A 21,735-nucleotide genomic window follows, 5' to 3' on the forward strand; every position below is an offset into this window, starting at 1 on the left:
AATAAACTGAACTGGTGGAGGGAGGCAACTCACATAATGGAAATCGACTTGCTATGCAAAAATTATAAATTGATGCCTTACAAAAAGATGTTCATATTGGTTATGAAGGGAAATGAGAAGACAGAGGGGAGGAAGCTAAAAGAAGATGGAAAGGAATGCTGGAGGGGGAGAGAGAGAGTAGAGAGGAAAAGATAGAAAAAATAGAGAAATGGTAATGGTAGTGAAGTTTGTAATAATGATAACTATGCAACTGAGATAGCTCTTGCATAGTTATCATTTACAGTTATTTAAAGGCCGTTAAAGCTATTGCCCTTGACCTGCCCTGATTGGTTTCATAATCATACTTTTAGGATTTTGTATTTAAATATATATATATATACATACAGTAGTATCTCGCTAATCCGAACTAATAAAAACCGTGCTCGTTTGGATTAGCAAATATCCCCCCAAGAGACGACAATAACTATCGTTTAAAACAACAATAATCAGATTCTAATGGTACATAAATTTAATTCTGTAAATAAACGAAGTAACTGATAGAAAAAAAGCTACTGTACTGTAATGTAAAACAAAAAATAATACAATACACAAGTTTATTTTAGTAAAAAATTTATAATAAATTTAGTTTAATCCTTTATCCAAGTGTGAGCAAACAAAGTTTGCCTGAAAGTATCTTCAGGACTGGGGGTAAGGTGGTACAACACCAGGGCACTCCTTGCAAAGATGGAGCAAGCTACCAACACTCCTATCTCAGTATCGCCCATAATGCAAAACACATCTCCTTGCGGATATGTCTAATGCTATGCATTAAGCAAAGGACCACAACCCAGACTAGTTTCGACCTTTATTGAGGTCTCTTCAGTGGGAGCCAGGCCCAAGTGGAGATACCAGACAGAAGCATTAGCAGGTCATCTTTACCTGTAGGAGTTGCCAAATGGTGTGCCACCCTTTTTTAATAAATTACTCTGGATCTAGATAAAGATGTTGAAAGTTTATTTTTCACTTGGTTAGAGTATGGGCGATACTGAGATAGGAGTGTTGGTAGCTTGCTCCACCTTTGCAAGGAGTGTTCTGGTGTTGTACCACCTTACCCCAGTCCTGAAGATACTTTCAGGCGCAAACTTTGTTTGCTCACACTTGGATAAAGGATTAAACTAAATTTATTATACTCTAACCAAGTGAAAAATAAACTTTCAATAAAAAATTTAGTTTGTATGTACCTGTATTGTTTAGGATTCTGATTTAATAAAATTGCATACTTCAATACATAACTTAATTTGCTTAAATATATCACTTTCTTGTACACAACACAAAAAAAAGTTTCACAAAATAATACAAAAAAAACCCTTTTTTTATTTCTTTGTAAAAAAGTCTGATTTTCTTTCGCTTCTTGGATGCTAAACTTCTTTCGAATGCTTCTTCTCGGAGCTGCATTCGCAACAAAATTTTGTGGAATGGCATATCATTCTGCTTAGCTCATTCTATACTCATGTTAAAACTGTCAACTGCCTCTTCATGTTTTACTTTTTTTTTTTCAAGTTCTTTATCATCGTCTTCTAATTCATTCTACAGAGTCATATTTATAATTTCAGCATATGATTTGATTTCAAATTCACTTTCGGTTCTACCTATAATGCATTCCGCAACACTTGTTTGTGAAATTTCAACATACGGATTTATATTTTTAACCAAATTATGCACGTTTTGAATTTCCTCTTTTTGTGTATCACCATAGTTATAATGTATAATAATAATAAAATAAATAATAGTTAAAATAATAATTATTAAATAAAAATACTAGCACACAAAATAATAATACGTAATAAAACTTTTTTTCTTCTTCTTTTAAATCGCGGTTCGGACTAAAGAGGTGCGGATTAGCGAGATACCACTGTATATATATTGTGTGTAAACTAGATGTGTTCTTCTGGCCGAGGAATGAAAAACTCGAGTTTCTTGGAGAGAAACCCCCACCTTCACACGAGACCATCTAACTCACCTTCATTTGAAAATCCCTTATAAAGGTCTTACACATCCTAGATGGAATTTAAGCCAAGTTCTTTCCAACGAAAGGACTTCGAAACAGACTGAGCTATCGAGTTTGTTTTGATCAAAGTGTGTATGTGATTGAATTTATGATATTTTACTATATTATTGTAATGAGAGATATTCATAAAAGCTTTTTAAGCTAAAATTTCATAAATTACAACAATTCTCCTACCCTTGCATTTTATGTTAATGATTTTTTTAAAAAAAGCCAGAATTTGACTATTTGGCATTTTTGATAATTTGGTATTAATATTATAGGAGAATGACAAAAAAAGAATAGAAAAGCGATGGGAATTGATTGAAAAAAGTTTAAGAAATATTAGATCTTCTTATGATCTTGAGGTAGGTAGAATTCATTCACTATTTGCCTTGAAACTGAATGAAATACTAAATTTTTATAATGGATTTTAATTCATTCTCCATTTGATTACATTATATATTGTCAATAATTGTTGCACAAAAAATTATTAATATTCTTAACTCTTGATTATAATGCCACTGAGTTTATAAAGTTAAACACTGGTTCCAGATTGCTTTCAGGGTTAAAATTGCCATTTTTTGAAGTTTATAGTCATATTCTGTAAAAAAAAAAAAAAAAAATGTCGGGGAAGGGGACTGTTATTGAGACTTAAGATGACCATTTATTCTTTGCTTTTGATTTATTATTTACAAAAGTTATTCTCTCTGCTTTCCAGCAATGATTTCTCTGTAGGGAGAGGTGAAAGCATTTGTTTTGACAGGAACAAATGATTTGAGAAATAGCATTGACAGAAGATATAAAAGCATTGTTGAAAGAAGCTAAAATGAAAACAAATAAAGATCCTTTTGTGTGTGTGTGTGTGTGTGTGTGTGTGTGTGTGTGTGTGTGTGTGTGTGTGTGTGTGTGTGTGTGTGTGTGTGTGTGTGTGTGTGTGTGTGTTCCCACCCATGAAAGGTTTCTGTAAACCTATAGCACATTCGTACTGTGGGTGAGCTAGAATACTTTTTTTTTCTATTTTTTTTTAATTTATTTTTTTACATAGTCTGGAAACAATGCTGTAGAGACCTGTACTATATCTGCTATCTGGTGATATCAGATTATCTTATATATATTTTTTAATTTTAAGCAACATTTGATTTTGAAAGAATAAATAAATAGAAAGGAAGGATAACTTAGGTTTATTTGTCATGTATGTTATCATCATCATCAAATTCCTGCCATGTACCCTCAAGGGGGGTGTACAGGATATGATAGTACTACATGAAAAATTTACATCATTACTAACTTCCTAACTACAATTTTCCTCCAAATCAATCTGCTACTTGTCAAGACTCCAACATCATCAGATCTTATATTTCTGTTGTCTAAGTCACATTGTACATTATCAATCCACCTATATCTTGGTCTTCCTCTGGGTTGTTTTCCTGCCAACCTTGCAGAGAACACTTGTTTTGCTTTCCTCGCCCATTCTGTATAAGTAACCATACCACCTGAGATTAGCTCTGCTAACACATTCCTGGATGCTAATAATGTCTAGTTCTTTAATGACATCCTCGTTTTTAATATGATATTGCCATTGATGCCATCTGTTCAGGCCTCTAATCTTTCTCAGGACTCCCATATCTGCAGTCTCTAATCTTCAGTCGAGTGTTTTACTTCTAACCCAGCTCTCAGATCCATAAGTTAAAACTGGTTTGAACACTGTCTTGTATACAGCTAATTTAGTGTTTTGACTAATTTCTCTCTTATTCCATATGAATTTATTCAATTGACTTCCTACCATACCAGCTTTGTTGATTCTGTTGTCAATTTCCATATTTAATTTACCATCGTTCACTAAAATTCGTACCTAAGTAGCTGAAATGTTTTACTTGTTCCACAGGTTTTCCGTTCAAAACACAGTTGACATTTTCAACGATTCTACCTATTTTCATTGTCTTTGTCTCTTTATTGCTGACCTTCATACAATATCTATTACAACAGTTATTCAGTTTAGTCAGGGAATCTTGCAAACTTGTAGCAGATTTATTTAGAAGTATAACATCGTCCGCATAAAGCAAAGCGCATACATTAACGTCTCCAATTCTGATATCATGTTTAATACCACTTTCCTTCATAATGTGATCCACATAGATAATGAATAACAGAGGGGATAATGTACATCCTTGTCTCACACCAGATTTAACATTAAACCATCTTCCTGTACTTCCTTCAATTCTAACTGCTGACTTGCAAATCAAATAAAGATTAAGTATTGCTTGATATAATGCCCCATTGACACCATATAACTGTAGCATATTGAATAGCTTCTCTCTTGGCACCTTGTCATATGCCTTTTTCAGATTGACAAAACTTAAATACAGATCTTTGTTATATTCCCATGCTTTCTCAACTATTTGTCATAAAGTGAAGATCTGATCCTGACTGCCTCTATTTGGCCTGAATCCAGCTTGTTCTTCACCAAGCTTTTCTTCCACAATTCTTCTCAACCATTTCTCAAGTATACTGGCATAAATCTTACCAGGAACACTCAGTAGTGAAATACCTCTGTAATTCTCACATTCAGTTTTATTTCCGTCTTTATATATGGGTACTATGAGAACGCTACTCCAATCATATGGGATTCGTCCCTCTGCCCAGCCATTCTGAATTATGCAGTGCAGCCACTGTAAAACTTTTATACCACAATACATCAGTATTTCTGGTCAAATATCATCTATTCCTCCTGCTTTTCCACATTTCAAGCTTTTGATGGCTTTTTCTACTTCAAGTATCGATATGTATTCCTGACTGTATGCCTGTTGAGTGTTTTTTACCACTGTGCTATCACTGTTTGTTTCATTTAGCACTTTTTCAAAATAATTACTCCATACTTCAAGGATATCTTTTTCTCCCATTTTCATGTCACCTTTTATCATCTCTAACTCCTTTTACAGCACTCTTTTCTCCATTTCTAAGCTTCTTCAACAACCTCCAGAATATCTTACCACCTTCTTGATATTTATTCTCTATGTTCTTGCTAAAGTCCTCCCATGACTTTTGTTTAGCTAGTTTTACAAAGTGTTTAGCTTTCTTTACATTTGTCTCTGTATTCTCTAAGAGCATAAGCTGATTTATTTGCCAGGAACTTTTGATATGCTTTCTTCTTTTCCTTCACTGCCTCTTTAACTTTCTGTGTCCACCATGGAGTTCTGAATTTTCTATCCTTGCAGACAACCTCACCACATGCCTCTTTGGCTGAATCAATCAGAGTTTTCTTGAAAGCTTGCCAGTGAATCTCCAAGGTTTGGTTCCTGTTCTCAAACTCTTTCATTTTTTCTTCAATAATCTTTGTGTAATTTAGTCTACAGTTCACATCTAAGAGCTGCATGTTATTGTTTTCTAAATATATAATGAAATTGCATTATTTCTTGTAATCCAATATTTCTTTACTAATGTTACATATTAGTAAACTTGGTACAGAACAGTTTAGAAGCCGTTTTTTAAATAAATCAGTAGTTACGCAAGCTTTCTTATTTGTCTTCCAATATACCAGTAAAGCACTCTTATTTAGGTTTTTCATTGCAAGAGGATTTATAAACTAGCATGGGTTTTACCATGTGATTGCCTGAATTTCATGAAAAATGAAAAGGTGCAACTTTTTCATTTTTTTAAAATAAATATTCACTTGGGCATTTTTTTCCACCAATGGCTCATCTCGTCTGCATTAAAAACCTGATCTGTTGTCTTCTAGCATTTTCTAAAATGGCTGAACCAATCTTTGCAAGCAACAAAGTTTAACAACATTGGTGTTCAGTGGGATCCTTTTTTTTTTTTTGATTAGTCATCAATCCAAATACTGAGAGCTTTTTCCTTTTATCAAGTATTGGTGCTCTGAGACAAGCTATTGTATTTGCAGAGATCGAACAACCTGCAGCGGAAGCCCCAATTTTCTGTTCATTTTTCTGTATGGCCCGGATTGTTACTTCATTTAAATCCAAGGTTTTTGCAACATATGATACTTTTCCCCCATTTTTAAGATGATCCAAAATTTGTATTTTTAATTCTAGCAAGATGAAATGTCTTTTAAGAGGTACTTTTTTACTTCCAGCAGATATTGTTCAGGGCTACAAATTAATTCACAAAAAAGAAATATTTAACACTTCTTTAAAAAAGATTCAATAATACATACAAAGAATAGTACAAAGAAGAAAACAGTGACAGTCTTAAAATATTTTAATACTCCACGAACAAAATGAATTTAAAATTCTAATAAATTCTAAAATTCTGTACGCAAATCTGACACAACATACACGCTCGAATGAAAAATATTGAATGAGATGGTGCTTGCTCTTAAAAGCTCCCATGACATCCCATGTTGTATGGGGATTTCCCCAATTCTCGAACTGTGTTAGAACGAGAACGTGTTGTAGGAATGCCGTGCTATATGGGGATTTTCCTCAATTCTTGAACCGTGTTAGAGCTAAACCTTGTTGTAGGAATGGCGTGTTATATGGGGGTTATAACACGCTAGAATAGCTGTTGCACTGATTAGAACGAAGATGTTCTAAAAAGTTGGAAGTTTAAGGGAGAAATATAGTTTAAAGGAATTCTTAAGCTAAAAAGAGCATTATGAGGGGAAACAAAAAGCTATCCCAAAAATTAATGGATGAATTTCTTTCAAAGGAAGCTGAGTTGTAGTCTAGAAAATTGATATATAGTTTCTCCTCAAATAAAGGACAGTTCCTTTTGATATGTTATGCAGAAACTGTGAACCTGAAATTAGTCAACTTTTTGTGTCCAAGGATTAAGGAAGAAGTTTCCACAAGGAAAAATGAAACTTAAAAATTATCATTATATTTCAAAGAAATAGGAAAGGAACTGATATTGTAGAGACAATATGAAAGAAGAAATTCATTCTTAAGAAAAGTTGTGCACAAATTATTTTCTTGTTTTAAAAGAAAAACAGTATGATTTAAGTAATTATATTTTATGGCCATTATTGAGAGCAGAAGACAGTGTATAAGTTTGAAGTTTGTATATTTTCATCATATCTTGTGATCTTGAAGAGAAGACAAGAAATTTGTATGATGTTTATGTTCTTTTAATCTGTTGTTAAATTTGTGGGCTCTTTTCTCTTTAGAGATAAGTTTTTATTTATAATGCAAATTTGTGAAGCATAAACTTTTACATATACTGTTAAAGCAATACCATCAATTTACACTAATATCAGTTGAGAACAGGAACCAAACCTTGGAGATTCAGTGGCAAACCTTGAAGAAATCCCTGATTGATTCAACCAGAGAGACATGTGGTGAGGTTGTCTGCAAGGATAGAAAAATCAGAACTCCATGGTGGACACAAGAAGTAAAAGATGCAGTGAAGGAAAAGAAGAAAGCATATCAAAAGTTCCTGGCAAATAAGTCAGCTTGTGCTCTTAGAGAATACAGAGACAAATGTAAGAAAGCTAAACAGTGTGTAAAACTAGCTAAACAAAAGTCATGGGAGGACTTTTTCAAGAATATAGAAAATAAATATCAAGAAGGTGGCAAAATATTCTGGAGGTTGTTGAAAAAGCTCAGAAATGGAGAAAAGAGTGCTGTAAAAGGAATTAGAGATGATAAAGATGACATGAAAAAAGGAGAAAAAGATAACCTTGAAGAGTGGAGTAATTACTTCGAAAAATTGCTAAATGAAACAATAAGTTTTAAAAGAGGTAAACCGTGAGTAGACATATCGGTACACAATAAATAACGGAAAAAATTCACGTAGAAAGATTATTTATTAGTATAATTTTCGCCTGTGTGTCACAGGCATCTTCAGTACATTAAGCTCAAAATTAAACACTAACTGACAATTCCAAAAAGCGCCACCTAAGTAGCTGGTGTAAGATAACTAAAAATGTCAATAACTTTCCTAAAAAAAAAAAAAAAAAAAAAAAATTAATACAATAAAAAGTTAGGAAAGATTCGCTGATTTGTAAAGTACTATCTCCCATAAAGGGGATAGACGTAAGCCGTCGGATCTGCTTAAGTTAGGAGAATGAAGTAGAGTTTCACATGTTTCTTTATAAAGGTGTTCCACGAGAAACTGACTTTTGTGAAGAACTCTTGTCTTTCTCCAATGAACTCTGTGTCTAGTGAAGATGGCATGTTCAGAAAGTCCAGACTTTTCAGGTTTAAAGTATTCAATATAAGATTGGTGTTCTTCTAGCCGAATAGAGGCAGATCTTCCTGTTTGTCCGAAATAAGATAATCCACAAGAGCACGGAATCTGGTAGACACCTGGATGATTAAGATGTGGAAGCTTGTCCTTAGGAGAAGTGAGAAAGATGGAGATTTTTTAAATGGTCGAAAGGCAACAAAAATATTCAGTGGTTTTAAAACTTTTGCTATACGTTCACTGATGCCTTGTACATAAGGGATAATAATGCACGTTATTCCTCTGTGTTTGAAGAGGAAGACATTAAAACTACTCAAAGTTCTTTTAATGAAGCAATTCTTATAACCATTAGATAGAAAAGAAGAAGATGGTTTAATATTAAATCTGGTGTGAGACAAGGATGTACATTATCCCCTCTGTTATTCATTATCTATGTGGATCACATTATGAAGGAAAGTGGTATTAAACATGATATCAGAATTGGAGACGTTAATGTATGCTCTTTGCTTTATGCGGATGATGTTATACTTCTAAATAAATCCGCTACAAGTTTGCAAGATTCCATGACTAAATTGAATAACTGTTGTAATAGATATGGTATGAAGGTCAGCAATAAAAAGACAAAGACAATGAAAATAGGTAGAATCATTGAAAATGTCAACTGTGTTTTGAACGGAGAACTTGTGGAACAAGTAAAACATTTCAGCTACTTAGGTACGAATTTTAGTGAAGATGATAAATTAAATATGGAAATAGACAACAGAATCAACAAAGCTGGTATGGTAGGAAGTCAATTGAATAAATTCATATGGAATAAGAGAGAAATTAGTCAAAACACTAAATTAGCTGTATACAAGACACTGTCCAAACCAGTTTTAACTTATGGATCTGAGAGCTGGGTCAGAAGTAAAACACTTGACCAAAGACTAGAGACCACAGATATGAGAGTCCTGAGAAAGATTAGAGGCCTGAACAAATGGCATCAATGGCAATATCATATTAAAAACGAGGATATTAGGAAAGAAATAGACATTGTTAGCATCCAGGAATGTGTTAGCAGAGCTAATCTCAGGTGGTATGGTCACTTATACAGAATGGGAGAGGAAAGATTAGCAAAACAAGTGTTCTCTGCCAGGTTGGCAGGAAAACAACCCAGGGGAAGACCAAGATATAGGTGGATTGATAAGGTACAATGTGACTTAGACGATAGAAATATAAGATCTGATAATGTTGGAGTCTTGACAAGTAACAGACTGATTTGGAGGAAAATTGTAGATAGGAAGTTAGTAATGATGTAAATTTTTCATGTAGTACTATCATATCCTGTACACTCCTTGTGGGTACATGTCAGAAATTTGATGATGATGATGATGATTTAGAGTGGAAGAAGTGCAATGAATAGTGATTAAAGAAACTGAGCCTTGCAGAAGAGTCCAACCCCACGTCCGAGGCATTTGCCCACGTTCAAGGTGGAAGTGGCAAGAAGTAGGGGATTGCCCTGTAGGATGAAGCACAGTTGGTTCTTCGAGGGTCCCGAACTGATACAGTAGCTGCAAAGGCTTGCAGAGAACCCTGAAAATTGCTGGCTAACGATGCCGACTCGGTGACTACTGCAGTCGGGGGTCTCGGTGAGAAATATGCTATGAGGACTCTCAACATACTTCAGCTTAACATCAATGGCACTCAAAAAATGATGGAAGAGTTTAATAACATTTTATACAAACATAGCATCCACATTGCATGTCTACCAGAAATGAAACTAAATCAAAATCTGAAATTCAAATCAAAGGCTATTCGACACTAAGGAAAGACATACCAGATCGTTCTGGCAGAGATCTAGCTATACTCTTATGGACCAAACACATTAAATATAAAGAAATCATATCAACTACAAATAGCAATCTAAATGGTAACACCGAGGCTCAAGAAGTCTAGATATTTCTACCAAAATGCACTATTACAGTAGTTAATGCATATCACCCAGATAACACAAACATCAATACAGAACGAATTAGGCAACTAAGTAAAACAATGTCAGATACTAAGATCCTTTTAGGAGATCTAAATGCCAAATACTACCCACTATTAGACCAGAAAGGAGCACAAATAGGAGACATAATTGATGATCTAAACCTTGAAATCATAAACAACAAGCAAAATATATATCTGTCAAAAATAACGGGTACAGAATCAGCATTAGACATCTCAGCAGTAGATTACGAAACTGCAAATCTTACCCAGTGGAAAAATACTAAACAATACCATCAGTGATCATAGGCCTATCATCACAACCATTAAATTGCAGTTAGATCAAAAACCACAGAAAAAGAGATCTTGGAATTTCAGAAAAGCAACTTGGCCCAAATACACACAACTATTAGAAACATATTGCACAGGCACACCACTAGTCAAGAACTTGATCAGCAATTACTAGAATTAACCAATAACATACAAAGAGCTGCAAAAAATTCAATTCCCAGAGCACTCAGGAAAAACAGCTGAGTTCCATTTTGGAAAGATCATAACATCAACGCTATGATTACCGAAAGAGAGATTATCAACAAACAGTTAAAACAAAATAATACAGAAGAAAACAGAAAGAAGTTAATAGAATTAACCCAAAAAATTGAAGATTAAATTTCAAACTGCAGACAAGAAAAGTGGGAAGAATTCTGCAACAAACTAGATCGAAGAAAAGACTCAAAACACTGGAATATCATCAGATTATTAAACAACGCAACACTCCTGGATACTGATCACTCTTCAAAACACAATCTCCTCAGGAAATAATACAGCAGCAACAAACAGATGGCAAATATTCTAGCCCATAGGTTCCCAAACTTTTTTGGGCCACCTCTCACTTTGAAGACAAATTTTGTAATGCCCCCCCCCCCCTATTATACACACACACATATATATATATACACACTCTATTTTCTCATTGACATAGAAAATTGACATCTATTTCTATCTGACATGGTCAATTTTCAAATGATTAAATAATTGAAATAGAAAATTGAAAAAAAAATTGATCGTGTAAGACGGCTAAGATGAATTAAAAAGCAATATTTAAATTTTAAATGATTATCTAATCGCAAAATCACAAAAATAATTAATTTTTAAATATGTATTATTAATTTCTTCTATAAAGAGCCACCGACCCCTGGACCGCCTGAACGACCCCAAATGCTTCTGATCCCTATAGCTCCTCCCCCCCAGAAGGCTTCAGCGCCCACTTTGGGAACCTATGTTTTAGCCAAATGTTACTAAAAAGTAAGCAAACTGCAATACAACAACGAAGACAAAAGGTGCAGGAAAATTGCAAAACATCAGCTAATACAATCCAGAGCCTATCCTTCTGAAGACATCTTTACTCAGGACCTCACAATGATAGAATTAGAAACAGCAATTAGTCAAATTGACCCAGACAAATCACCTGGTATAGATCTTATCTTTGGACATATGATTAAAAACATGGGAGCAAAAGCCAAAACCCTACTTCTGAAGATATTTAACACTTCCTGGAAATAAATACTTATTGGATAAGTACCAGAAGAATTAGATAAGTGCCAGATCGACATAATAGGGGTGACTGAAACAAAAAAGACAAAAACTGGTGAGATCTTTTTGAGCAATAAATACAAAATGTTATATTCAGGCAATGACAATCAAGGAAAAGAAGGAGTAGTGATAGTATTCAACACAAAATACGAGGCTAATCTTCTTGAATGGCAGTCTCAAGTAGAGTGATGTGGGCAAATATCAGAATGGGGAACTGGACAATGAGACTTATTTGTGCCTATGGTCCCACAGAGGGTTCTACTAAGGTAGAAGTGGAGGCATTTTTTGATGGTTTAGAAAAAAGCAACTGACACAATGAAAAAGGAAAAGTTGGTCCTTGTTGGGGATCTAGATAGCAGAGTAGGAAATGATTGTCAGACATACAAAAATATTTTGGGAAAATTTGGAGAAAAGAGCAAAGCTAATAATAATGGCAAATACCTGTTGGATTTCTGCTCAGGACATGGACTGGTTATTACTAACACCATGTTCCAACATAAAAATGTGCACAAATTCACATGGAGAGAAGAGGCAAGGAATAAGAAAAGTATCATTGACTGTGTTATTGTTGATAGTGATGTTTTCTCCCTGGTGCAGGAAACCAGAGTGTACAGAGGATTTGAAATTGGAAGTGGTCACTATTTAGTCTTGAACAGGATAAAATTGATTTTCATATTGAAAAGAATAACATGTAAGAAAGTTGTAAAGCGAATAAAAGTTGAGCAGCTCTCAGATGTGAATTGTAGACTGAAATACACAAAGATTATTGAAGAAAAAATGAAAGAGTTTGATGAATGAAAAAAATGAAGAAAAAATGAAATGAAAAATGAAAATGAAAAAATGAGAACAGGAACCAAACCTTGGAGATTCAGTGGCAAGCTTGAAGAAAACCCTGATTGATTCAGCCAGAGAGGCATGTGGTAAGGTTGTCTGCAAGGATAGAAAATTCAGAACTCCATGGTGGACACAGAAAGTTAAAGAGGCAGTGAAGGAAAAGAAGAAAGCATATCAAAAGTTCCTGGCAAATAAATCAGCTTATGCTCTTAGAGAATACAGAGACAAATGTAAAGAAAGCTAAACACTTTGTAAAACTAGCTAAACAAAAGTCATGGGAGGACTTTAGCAAGAACATAGAGAATAAATATCAAGAAGGTGGTAAGATATTCTGGAGGTTGTTGAAGAAGCTTAGAAATGGAGGAAAGAGTGCTGTAAAAGGAGTTAGAGATGATAAAAGGTAACATGAAAATGGGAGAAAAAGATATCCTTGAAGTATGGAGTAATTATTTTGAAAAATTGCTAAATGAAACAAACAGTGATAGCACAGTGGTAAAAAACACTCAACAGGCATACAGTCAGGAATACATATCGATACTTGAAGTAGAAAAAGCCATCAAAAGCTTGAAATGTGGAAAAGCAGGAGGAATAGAAGATATTCGACCAGAAATGCTGAAGTGTGGTGGTATAAAAGTTTTACAGTGGCTGCACTGCATAATTCAGAATGGCTGGACAGAGGGACGAATCCCATATGATTGGAGTACAGTTCTCATAGTACCCATATATAAAGATGGAAATAAAACTGAATGTGAGAATTACAGAGGTATTTCACTACTGAGTGTTCCTGGTAAGATTTATGCCAGTATACTTGAGAAATGGTTGAGAAGAATTGTGGAAGAAAAGCTTAGTGAAGAACAAGCTGGATTCAGGCCAAATAGAGGCAGTCAGGATCAGATCTTCACTTTATGACAAATAGTTGAGAAAGCATGGGAATATAACAAAGGTCTGTATTTAAGTTTTGTCGATCTGGTAAAGGCATATGACAAGGTGCCAAGAGAGAAGCTATTCAATATGCTACAGTTAATAAAACAAAGCACTGGACTAAAAACACTACGAAATAAAGAGGAAAGCAAACAGAAGAGAAGAATGAAAAGAAATGCTGCTGAGCTACCAGTCATAAGACTGGTTAAACAGAAGAAGAATTAAACCAATATTTACCATCTTTCACTTATGTAAACTAGTATTATCCATGAAATCTTTAACTTATTCAGTACTGTGGCTAAGTAAATTATACTAGACAAATTATATTCTTTCTAATCCTTTTTCCAGGTATAAGCAAACAAAGTTTGTGCATGAAGTTTCCTCACAACTAGCCTACTTGTTATATAGGCTTTTGACTTCATTTGTTGTCTTAGTATCCCATAATGCAAAGCATACTTCTTTTGAGATATGTAAGTTGCTGTCTATTATGGGAAGGATCACTACCCAGAATGTTGTTGAAAGTTTTTTACTTGATTTTACTATAAGTTAAAGATGCCAAGAAATTACATTCTTGTTTCATCTGTTATCCAAGTGTAGACAAACAAAGTTTCACATGAAGTAACTTTACAACTGCCCTACTTGTATACAGAGACTAATGACTTCACATTAATTGCCTTAGTATCCCATAATGCAAGGCACATATCCTTACAGACATGTATAATGCTATGCATTATAGAAAGAGCTATTACCCAGACCAGTTTTGACCATTATTGAAGTTTCATCAGTGAGAGCCAGACCCAGAAGAGATACCAAGGTTGAAGTAATGCAGAAGTCATATATTTTCTATATGCAAGTAGTCAAAAGGTGTCACACCTTATTACTAAAATACTGTGGATTAGAGATAGATGAAAGTGTTTTCACTTGGTTATACTATAAATTAATCATGCCAAGAATTTTCTGTTTCATCCATTATACAAGTGTAAGCAAACAAAGTTTGTTTGTGAAGTAAGTTGTGGGAGCCAGACTCAGAAGAGATACCAAGGTTGAAATTAATAACGGTCTGGCTTCTACTGATGAGACCTCAATAAAAATCAAAACCGGTCTGGGTAGTGGCTCTTCCCATAATGCATAGCATTATACATGTCTGTAAGGATATGTGCCTTTCATTATGAGATACTAAGGCAATTGATGTGAAGTCATTAGCCTCTATACACAATTACCCCAGTTGTGAACTTACTTCACATGCAAACTTTGTTTGCTTACACTTGGTTAATGGATGAAACCAAGAATGTAATTTCTTGGCATTTTTAACTTATACCTATAGTGGTTTCACCATTTATTGAGATCTTATCAGTAGGAGCCAGACAAAGGAAGCAAACTTTGTTTGCTTACACGTGAATAAAGATTAAACAAGAATATGTTTCTTATCTAGTATGATCTTTAAGCAAATATTACAAAATTCCCATAGAATGAAATAAGTCCATGATTACTGCATTTCCAAAAATTTCCCTCGGTCTCAGATTCTTCTCTTGCTCTGTTATGCCTTATATGTTATGTCAAGTTAATATGATTTTCTGTGTTGATAAAGATTTTCTTTAAATTAAAATTCACCTTAGTATGTTGTAAATCATATTTATTCATTATTGTATCTTTTATATGCAGAAAGCTATTCTTCAGTACAACAAACAGTATGCTAATCGATGGGATTTTAAAGGATTACATGGATTTTTTGAACAGGTAAGGTAAATTGGAGCTGCTGTATATATTATAGATGTTGATGCTGGCTAGCACACAAAGATGGATGCAATGTATGACATCAGCTGTTAAAAAAGATAAGTATTAGTAGGTAAGGAAAGATATTATTGTGTTTATTTAGTGACAATACTGGTTTTTCAATTTGCACTATTTGAATTGACAGTTTTATTTATTTATCATCATCATCTTCCTTATACCCTCTTTTACCTTGCGGTGTCGAGGGTCCATTGATCATCGGACCTCACTCCGTTTACAGGATAAGGTGGTCAGCCTTATGCCCTAGTGTATCCTATGGCCTGTAGTGTTGAGTTCTCAAGGCCAGTTTGCCTGCTTTGCGGGATGAAAAACCCCAGAATAAACTGGGGAAAAAACCCTGCTGACCACGCCCAAGACTGGCTAACTTGGCTATGGCTGAGGAAGATCCTTCAGCTCCTCACGTCACCGACGGGAATCGAACCTAGGACACTCGCTTCCCCAGGCATATGGTTGTGAAGCGCATAGTCACTAGGCTAACCACGCGGACTTATTTATTATTTATTTAAATTTTTTTATTATTTAAATTTATTTATTATTTATTTATTTAAGAATTAAAAAAATAAATAAAATTGTCAATTAAAATAGTGCAAACTTCTCAGGTGGTGTGGTCACTTAAACAGAATGGGAGAGGAAAAATTAGCAAAACAAGTGTTCTCTGCCAGGTTGGTAGGAAAAAGACCCAGAGGAAGACCAAGATATAGGTGGATTGATATGGTAAAAAGTGCCTTAGAAGACCGAAATATAAGATCTGATAATGTTGGGTGTCTTGGCAGGTAACAGATTGATTTGGAGGAAAATTGTAGATAGGAAGTTAGTGGTGATATAAGTTTCAACATGTCGGTCTCCAATTTTAGCACTACACTACACTAGCCCCACCATTTAAAAGCTACATTATTTGCAGCCTAGTGATGATTTTGTAGTTTGCTGTGCATGTGGTGTGTATGCATCCTGTTGTTCAAAAATGCGAGATGGGAATGTGTATGTGCATGAAATGTAGGCAGTGGGAGGCTCTGGGATACATAAGTATCTCAATCTCAGGATTTAATGGCATGTGTTGGAGGATGGAGAGAATGGTAAAGACATATGCATGGATTTAGCCTTGGCCAGTGTAGCGGACGGAGATGGTTTGTCTGATGGCCACGATTGTATGTGTTAATATATATTGAAGCCAGTATGTGTGGAGAAAGGAGATAGAAGGAATGAAGACTGAGTTGAGGGGGCTGAACAAAGATCTTGGGAGGATAGAGAGGTTGACTAGCATGAGAGGAATGGCATCATAGAGCAAGGAAGGAAGGAAGGTGAGAGAATGGAAGAGAGGAATTTGCAGAAAGCCATGATAATGCTGGAAGCAAGAGAGAGAGATTGGAACCATAATAGTCAGGGATGCCAGTGAAAGAAGGATGAATGAATCTGTTCTGAGTGTCATGTATGGAGATTCAATGATTTTGGGTGTGCAGAGTACAGTGCCACAGGAGTGTTTGTCTGGTGGAATGATAAAGAGTGGGGCAGTGGCAGTGAAAAGGATGAAAGTGTAGAGGAGATGATAGTAATAATGGTCAGGACGAATGAATGAGAGGTTAGGGTGAATCGTGTAGCATGAGATTTGAGTTTGATGTTAGAGATAGTGCAGCAGAAATGTGTCTGAGGAAAGATAGTGCGATGCCCAGTATGATAATGTAGAGTGCAGGAGAAAAGCAGTGATGATGAATGAGATGATAGGGAGGATGTGCAGGAAAAGAGGTCTGGAATATGTAGATGTGTGGAGTACATTTGAGGATAGAAGAGAACTGTATGAAAGAGATGGATTATGTTTAAATGCAGAAGGGTTCTCACATTTGGATAGACTTTTTGCTTTCTGGGCAAGTGAGTGTCATCAGGACAGGCAAACTAGAATTGCACAGGTGGAATGCTGCAGGGGTGGTTTCATGTGGAAATAATGGTTTGAGAAATGAGGGGATGTACACTATATTACAGAGCCAGGTGGACTATGAAGGGAGTAATAATGGATATAAGAATATTGGCAATATACAGATTTTTCTGTTTACAATGCTAGGACCTTTAGAAATAAATGGAATGAGTTTGTGCATTGATTGACTCAATCTCTCCAAAGGTTGTTGGTATCAGTGAAATTTGGGTAACTGAGAATGTTTTAACAGGGATAAAAATCAGGGAGGTATAGCATATTTCAGCAGGATAGAGAAAGTAAAGACGGTAATGGAGTGTTATTCATGATAAGAGATGAATTGTGTGCTCTCTGGGTGGAAAATCTCGGTGGAATAACCCTAATGGCCTTGAGAGGGTATGGCATGAGATAGATGTTCATAAAACAAGATTAGTTGGATATTACTACAATCCAGGGAATATAGATAGTGATGAGCAGGAAATGTTTAGTCAAATTAATCTGGCAAATGCAATGCAAGCAATCATTATGGGGGGGGAGTGACTTCAATTATAGTGATATGTTTATATCACTATAAGACAGAGGAGAAAGCTGCAGTAATAAAAATGAACTGAATTTTTGGATTTTTTGAGGGACAACTGTCTTAGGCATGTGGTGAAAGGAACATGAATATCAAGAGTTTTGGATTTGGTCATAACATCAGAGGATCTCATTGTCACTGAGGCGACATACTTGTCCTCTATTGGTGAGAGTGAACAAGCAGTCTTGACTTAAGATGAATAAGCATGTGGAGGTATCAAAACAGAAGGAAGTTATGTGGAATTATAAGGCAGGCAACTATCATAGACTTAGAAACCAGACTGCAGCAGTACAATGGATGAAAGAATTTTAAGGCAGAGGGGTCATTAGTGCATGGAAGATACATGAGAAAAAATTGTTGACAGCAATGATACATTGTATACCTTGATAAAGCATTTTAGAGAAATTGCTTTATCTTCAAATGGATGACAAAAGGAATAAAAGTGGAATTGCAGAAGGAAAAATGGATTATGGAAGGCATATAAAAAGAAAGGTGGAAAACAGTTGCATGAGGAATATAAGGTTCAGGCTAGGAAAGACTAGTATTGTAAGGAGAGAAAAATTATAATATAAGAGGAGAATGCCACTCCAATCCAAGGAGAAGCCCAAAGTGTTTTATTGCTATGTGGTGAGTAGAAGGAAAAATAATAGTGGGTAGATTAGCTTCCTGGGTAGAGATGGGAATTGGGTGACCAAAGCAGATGACACAGTTGAGTTGTTTAAGGATACTTTATTAGATTGTTCCATCCTGATACTACAGGCTTTATTCCTAGAAGGATAATGAGTGATGAAGAGATCTATTCCAGTACGCTAAATGTTAATAAGGCTGGGAGACTAGATGAAATTTCACCACATGTTTTAAGGGAATGTACTCTGGAACTGACTGCCATTAATTTGGTTGTTTAATGAAAGTCTTGCAACGGGGCTTACCTTCCAAGCAGTGTGCGTGCACGCACGCTTTTTTAATGGACTCTAATTAAGTAAAATAGAGCATTATTAAATGAAATATAGTGCAAATTAAATTTTTACAATTAGAATTTCTTTACAGATGTAAATTATTTTTGGTGAAATTATTCTCAAAATAATAAGTTTTTTAAGTTTATCAAATTTCACAACAGATCTTCTAGCCAGCCTCAGCATTTATTTAACTGAGTCTCACATGGTGGTCTTCTAAGAGTTTTAGCTTGATATGTTATAATAGACATGACTTTCAAAAGCAAAAATTGCATTTCAGTTTATAAGTAGAATACTTTTATTTTGCAAGGTTTTGGAACAGGAAGAAACTGATGCTTTCTTTAATATGACTCTTCCAGCTATGATAAAATTAGCTCTTGAATTACCCAACATTTGTACACAGGTAAGCAACTACATTGATTTTGTAATATTATTTGCCTTAGAATTCTGATTTATAGAAGTAATTACTTCTAGTAGATGTAACAACAAATATTCAAACGTGATCTGACTTGGATATTTAGGATAGGAAGGATTATTCAGTAAATCTATTTAATTTAAAACTTAAGTAATTGTGAAATATTAGTTTTGAACTGAACAAATTCCAGTTAAACAAACTTGCCAGAAAACCTAAATGTTGTTATGTGTACAACTTAATATCTGTGATATTTGAAGTTAATAGAGTGAATAAATACACGGAGTAAAAAATATAGCCGTGCATTAAATTTGAAAAAAAAAAATCTAAAGTTATGATAACAAGTAGGAAAAATAAACAGAATTAAAATAAAATTAGAAAACTGAATTATAGAACAAGTCAAATGTTACATTTATTTAGGACCTTTGATTTCACAGGATGGAAAATGCAAAATAGAGATAAGACGAAGAATAGAAATTGCAAAGTCACACTTCAACAGAATGAAGACTATGCTAACATCAAGAGAAATAAGAAAGGAAAAAAAAAGATTGATTAAATGCTTTATTGGTCTACTTTTCTCTATGAAACAGAAACATGGACAATAACAAAAAATAATAATAAAATAAAGTTTTGGAGATGATGATTATCATCCAACTCCTGACATGTACCCTCAGAGGGGTGTACAGGATCTTATGATATTACTACATTATTATTAACTTCCTCTCAACAATTTTCCTGTAGATTAGCCTCTTATCTGTCAACATTCCAATATTATTAGATCTTATAATTCTCTCATGTAAGGCACACTGTGTCATTCCATCTATACTTTAGTCTTGCTCTGGATCTTTTCCAGCCATCCTGATCTTTCCTCTCCCATTCTGTTCAAGTGGCCATACCATCTGAGATTTGCTCTGATAACACATTCCTGAATGCTAATAATGTAAAGTTCTTTCCTAATAGCCTCGTTTTTAATATGATACTGCCACTGATGACATCTATTCAGTCCCCTATTCTTTCTCAGAACTCTCATATCTGTGGTCTCCAGTCTTTGATCAAGAGTTTGATCTAACCCAGCTCTCAGATCCATAAGTTAAAATTGATTTTAACACTGTGATGTATACATCTAGTTTAGTGTTTGACTCATCTTTTATTCCGTATAAATTTTAGTTGACTTCTTACCATACCAGCTTTGCTAATTCTGCTGTCTATTTCCAAGTTCAATTTGCCATCTTCACTAAAAAAATGTGCCTAAATAGCTGAAATATTTTACTTCTACAGGTTCTCCATTCAGTGTGCAGTTGATGTTTTCAATGTTTCTGCCTATTTTCATTGTCTTTGTCTTTTTAATGCTCATTTGCATACGAATTTTATTACACAATTATTCAATTTAGTCAGGGAATTGTCGCACACCTGATTTAACATTGAACCATCTTTCTGTACATCCTTCAATTCTAACTGATTACTTACAGCTGAAATAGAGACCATGTATTGCTCAATATAATGTCCTATTTACACCATGTAACTGTGTTTTGAAGAGCTTTCCTCTTGGCACATTGTCATATCCCTTTTCCAGATCAACAATACAGATCCTTCTTCTATTCCCATTATTTCTCAACTATTTGTCTTAAAGTGAAAATCTGATCCTGACAACCTCTTTCAGCTTGAATTCAGCTTGCTCTTCTCCAAGCTTCTCCTCTACAATTTTTCTTAGCCATTTTTCACGAAATACTTGCATAATCATATCAGGAACACTCAGTAGAGAAATTCCTCTGTAATTTTCACATTCAACTTTATTTCCTTTTTTTTATAGATGGATACTATGAGCACTGTATTCCAGTCATTTGGAATTTGGCCCTCTGACCAGGCCTTCTGAATTATGCAGTGTAGCCACTGTAAAAAATTTATACTTCCATATTTTAACATATCTGGTTGAATATCATCTACTCCAGCTGCGTTTCCATATTTCAGGTTTGTGATAGCTTTTTCTACTTTGAGTACAGATATATATTCCAGATGGCATTCTTGTTGAGTGTTTTCTACAAACATGCTGCTGCTCATTGCATTTAGCAATTTTTCAAAGTAATTACTCAGTACATCAAGAATATCTTTATCCTCAGTTTTCATGTCCTCTTTATTATCTCTGATTTCTTTTACAATACTTTTTTCTCCATTTCTGAACTTTTTCAATAGCCTCCAGAATATTTTACCACCTTCCTGAGATTTATTTTCAATGTTCTTTCCAAAGACTACCCATGACTTTTTGTTTAGCTAATTTACACAGTGCTTTGCTTTCTTACATTTTTCTCTTTATTTTCTAAGAGCACAAGGTGACTCACTTGTGAGAAGTTTTGATTTGAGTGCTTCTTTAACTTCCTGAACCCACCATGGAGTTCTGATTTTTCTATCCTTGCAGATTACCTCACCACATGTCTCTCTGGCTGAATCAATCAAAGTTTTCTTTAGGGTTTGCCACTGAATCTCCATGGTTTGGTTCTTGTTTTCAAACTCTTTTTGTTTTACTTGAATAATCTTTGTGCATTTGAGTTCATAGTTCATATGTGATAGCTGTTCATCTTTGATTTGTTTCAAGACTTTCTTACACACTCTTCTTTT

The 21,735-nt window shown here is 34.6% G+C and overlaps 1 protein-coding gene across 2 annotated transcripts in view; it reads left to right on the forward strand.

Annotated features, from left to right (window-relative positions):
- The window catches only part of LOC150104404 (poly(ADP-ribose) glycohydrolase-like), a 351,154-nt gene that overhangs the window by 174,272 nt on the left and 155,147 nt on the right, over positions 1 to 21,735 (forward strand). For both annotated transcript variants that reach the window (XM_090396352.1, XM_090396353.1), the window contains 3 exons: positions 2,308 to 2,391; positions 15,149 to 15,223; positions 19,021 to 19,113. In XM_090396352.1, the coding sequence (XP_090252478.1) occupies positions 2,308 to 2,391; positions 15,149 to 15,223; positions 19,021 to 19,113 (252 nt within the window). The remainder of the gene's footprint in view (positions 1 to 2,307; positions 2,392 to 15,148; positions 15,224 to 19,020; positions 19,114 to 21,735) is intronic.

The sequence above is a fragment of the Typopeltis vanoorti genome, chromosome 8, assembly GCF_054136105.1.
Source record: "Typopeltis vanoorti isolate ZY-2024b chromosome 8, IOZ_Tvanoo_1.0, whole genome shotgun sequence".
In the NCBI taxonomy this organism is placed as follows: Eukaryota; Metazoa; Arthropoda; class Arachnida; order Uropygi; family Thelyphonidae; genus Typopeltis; species Typopeltis vanoorti.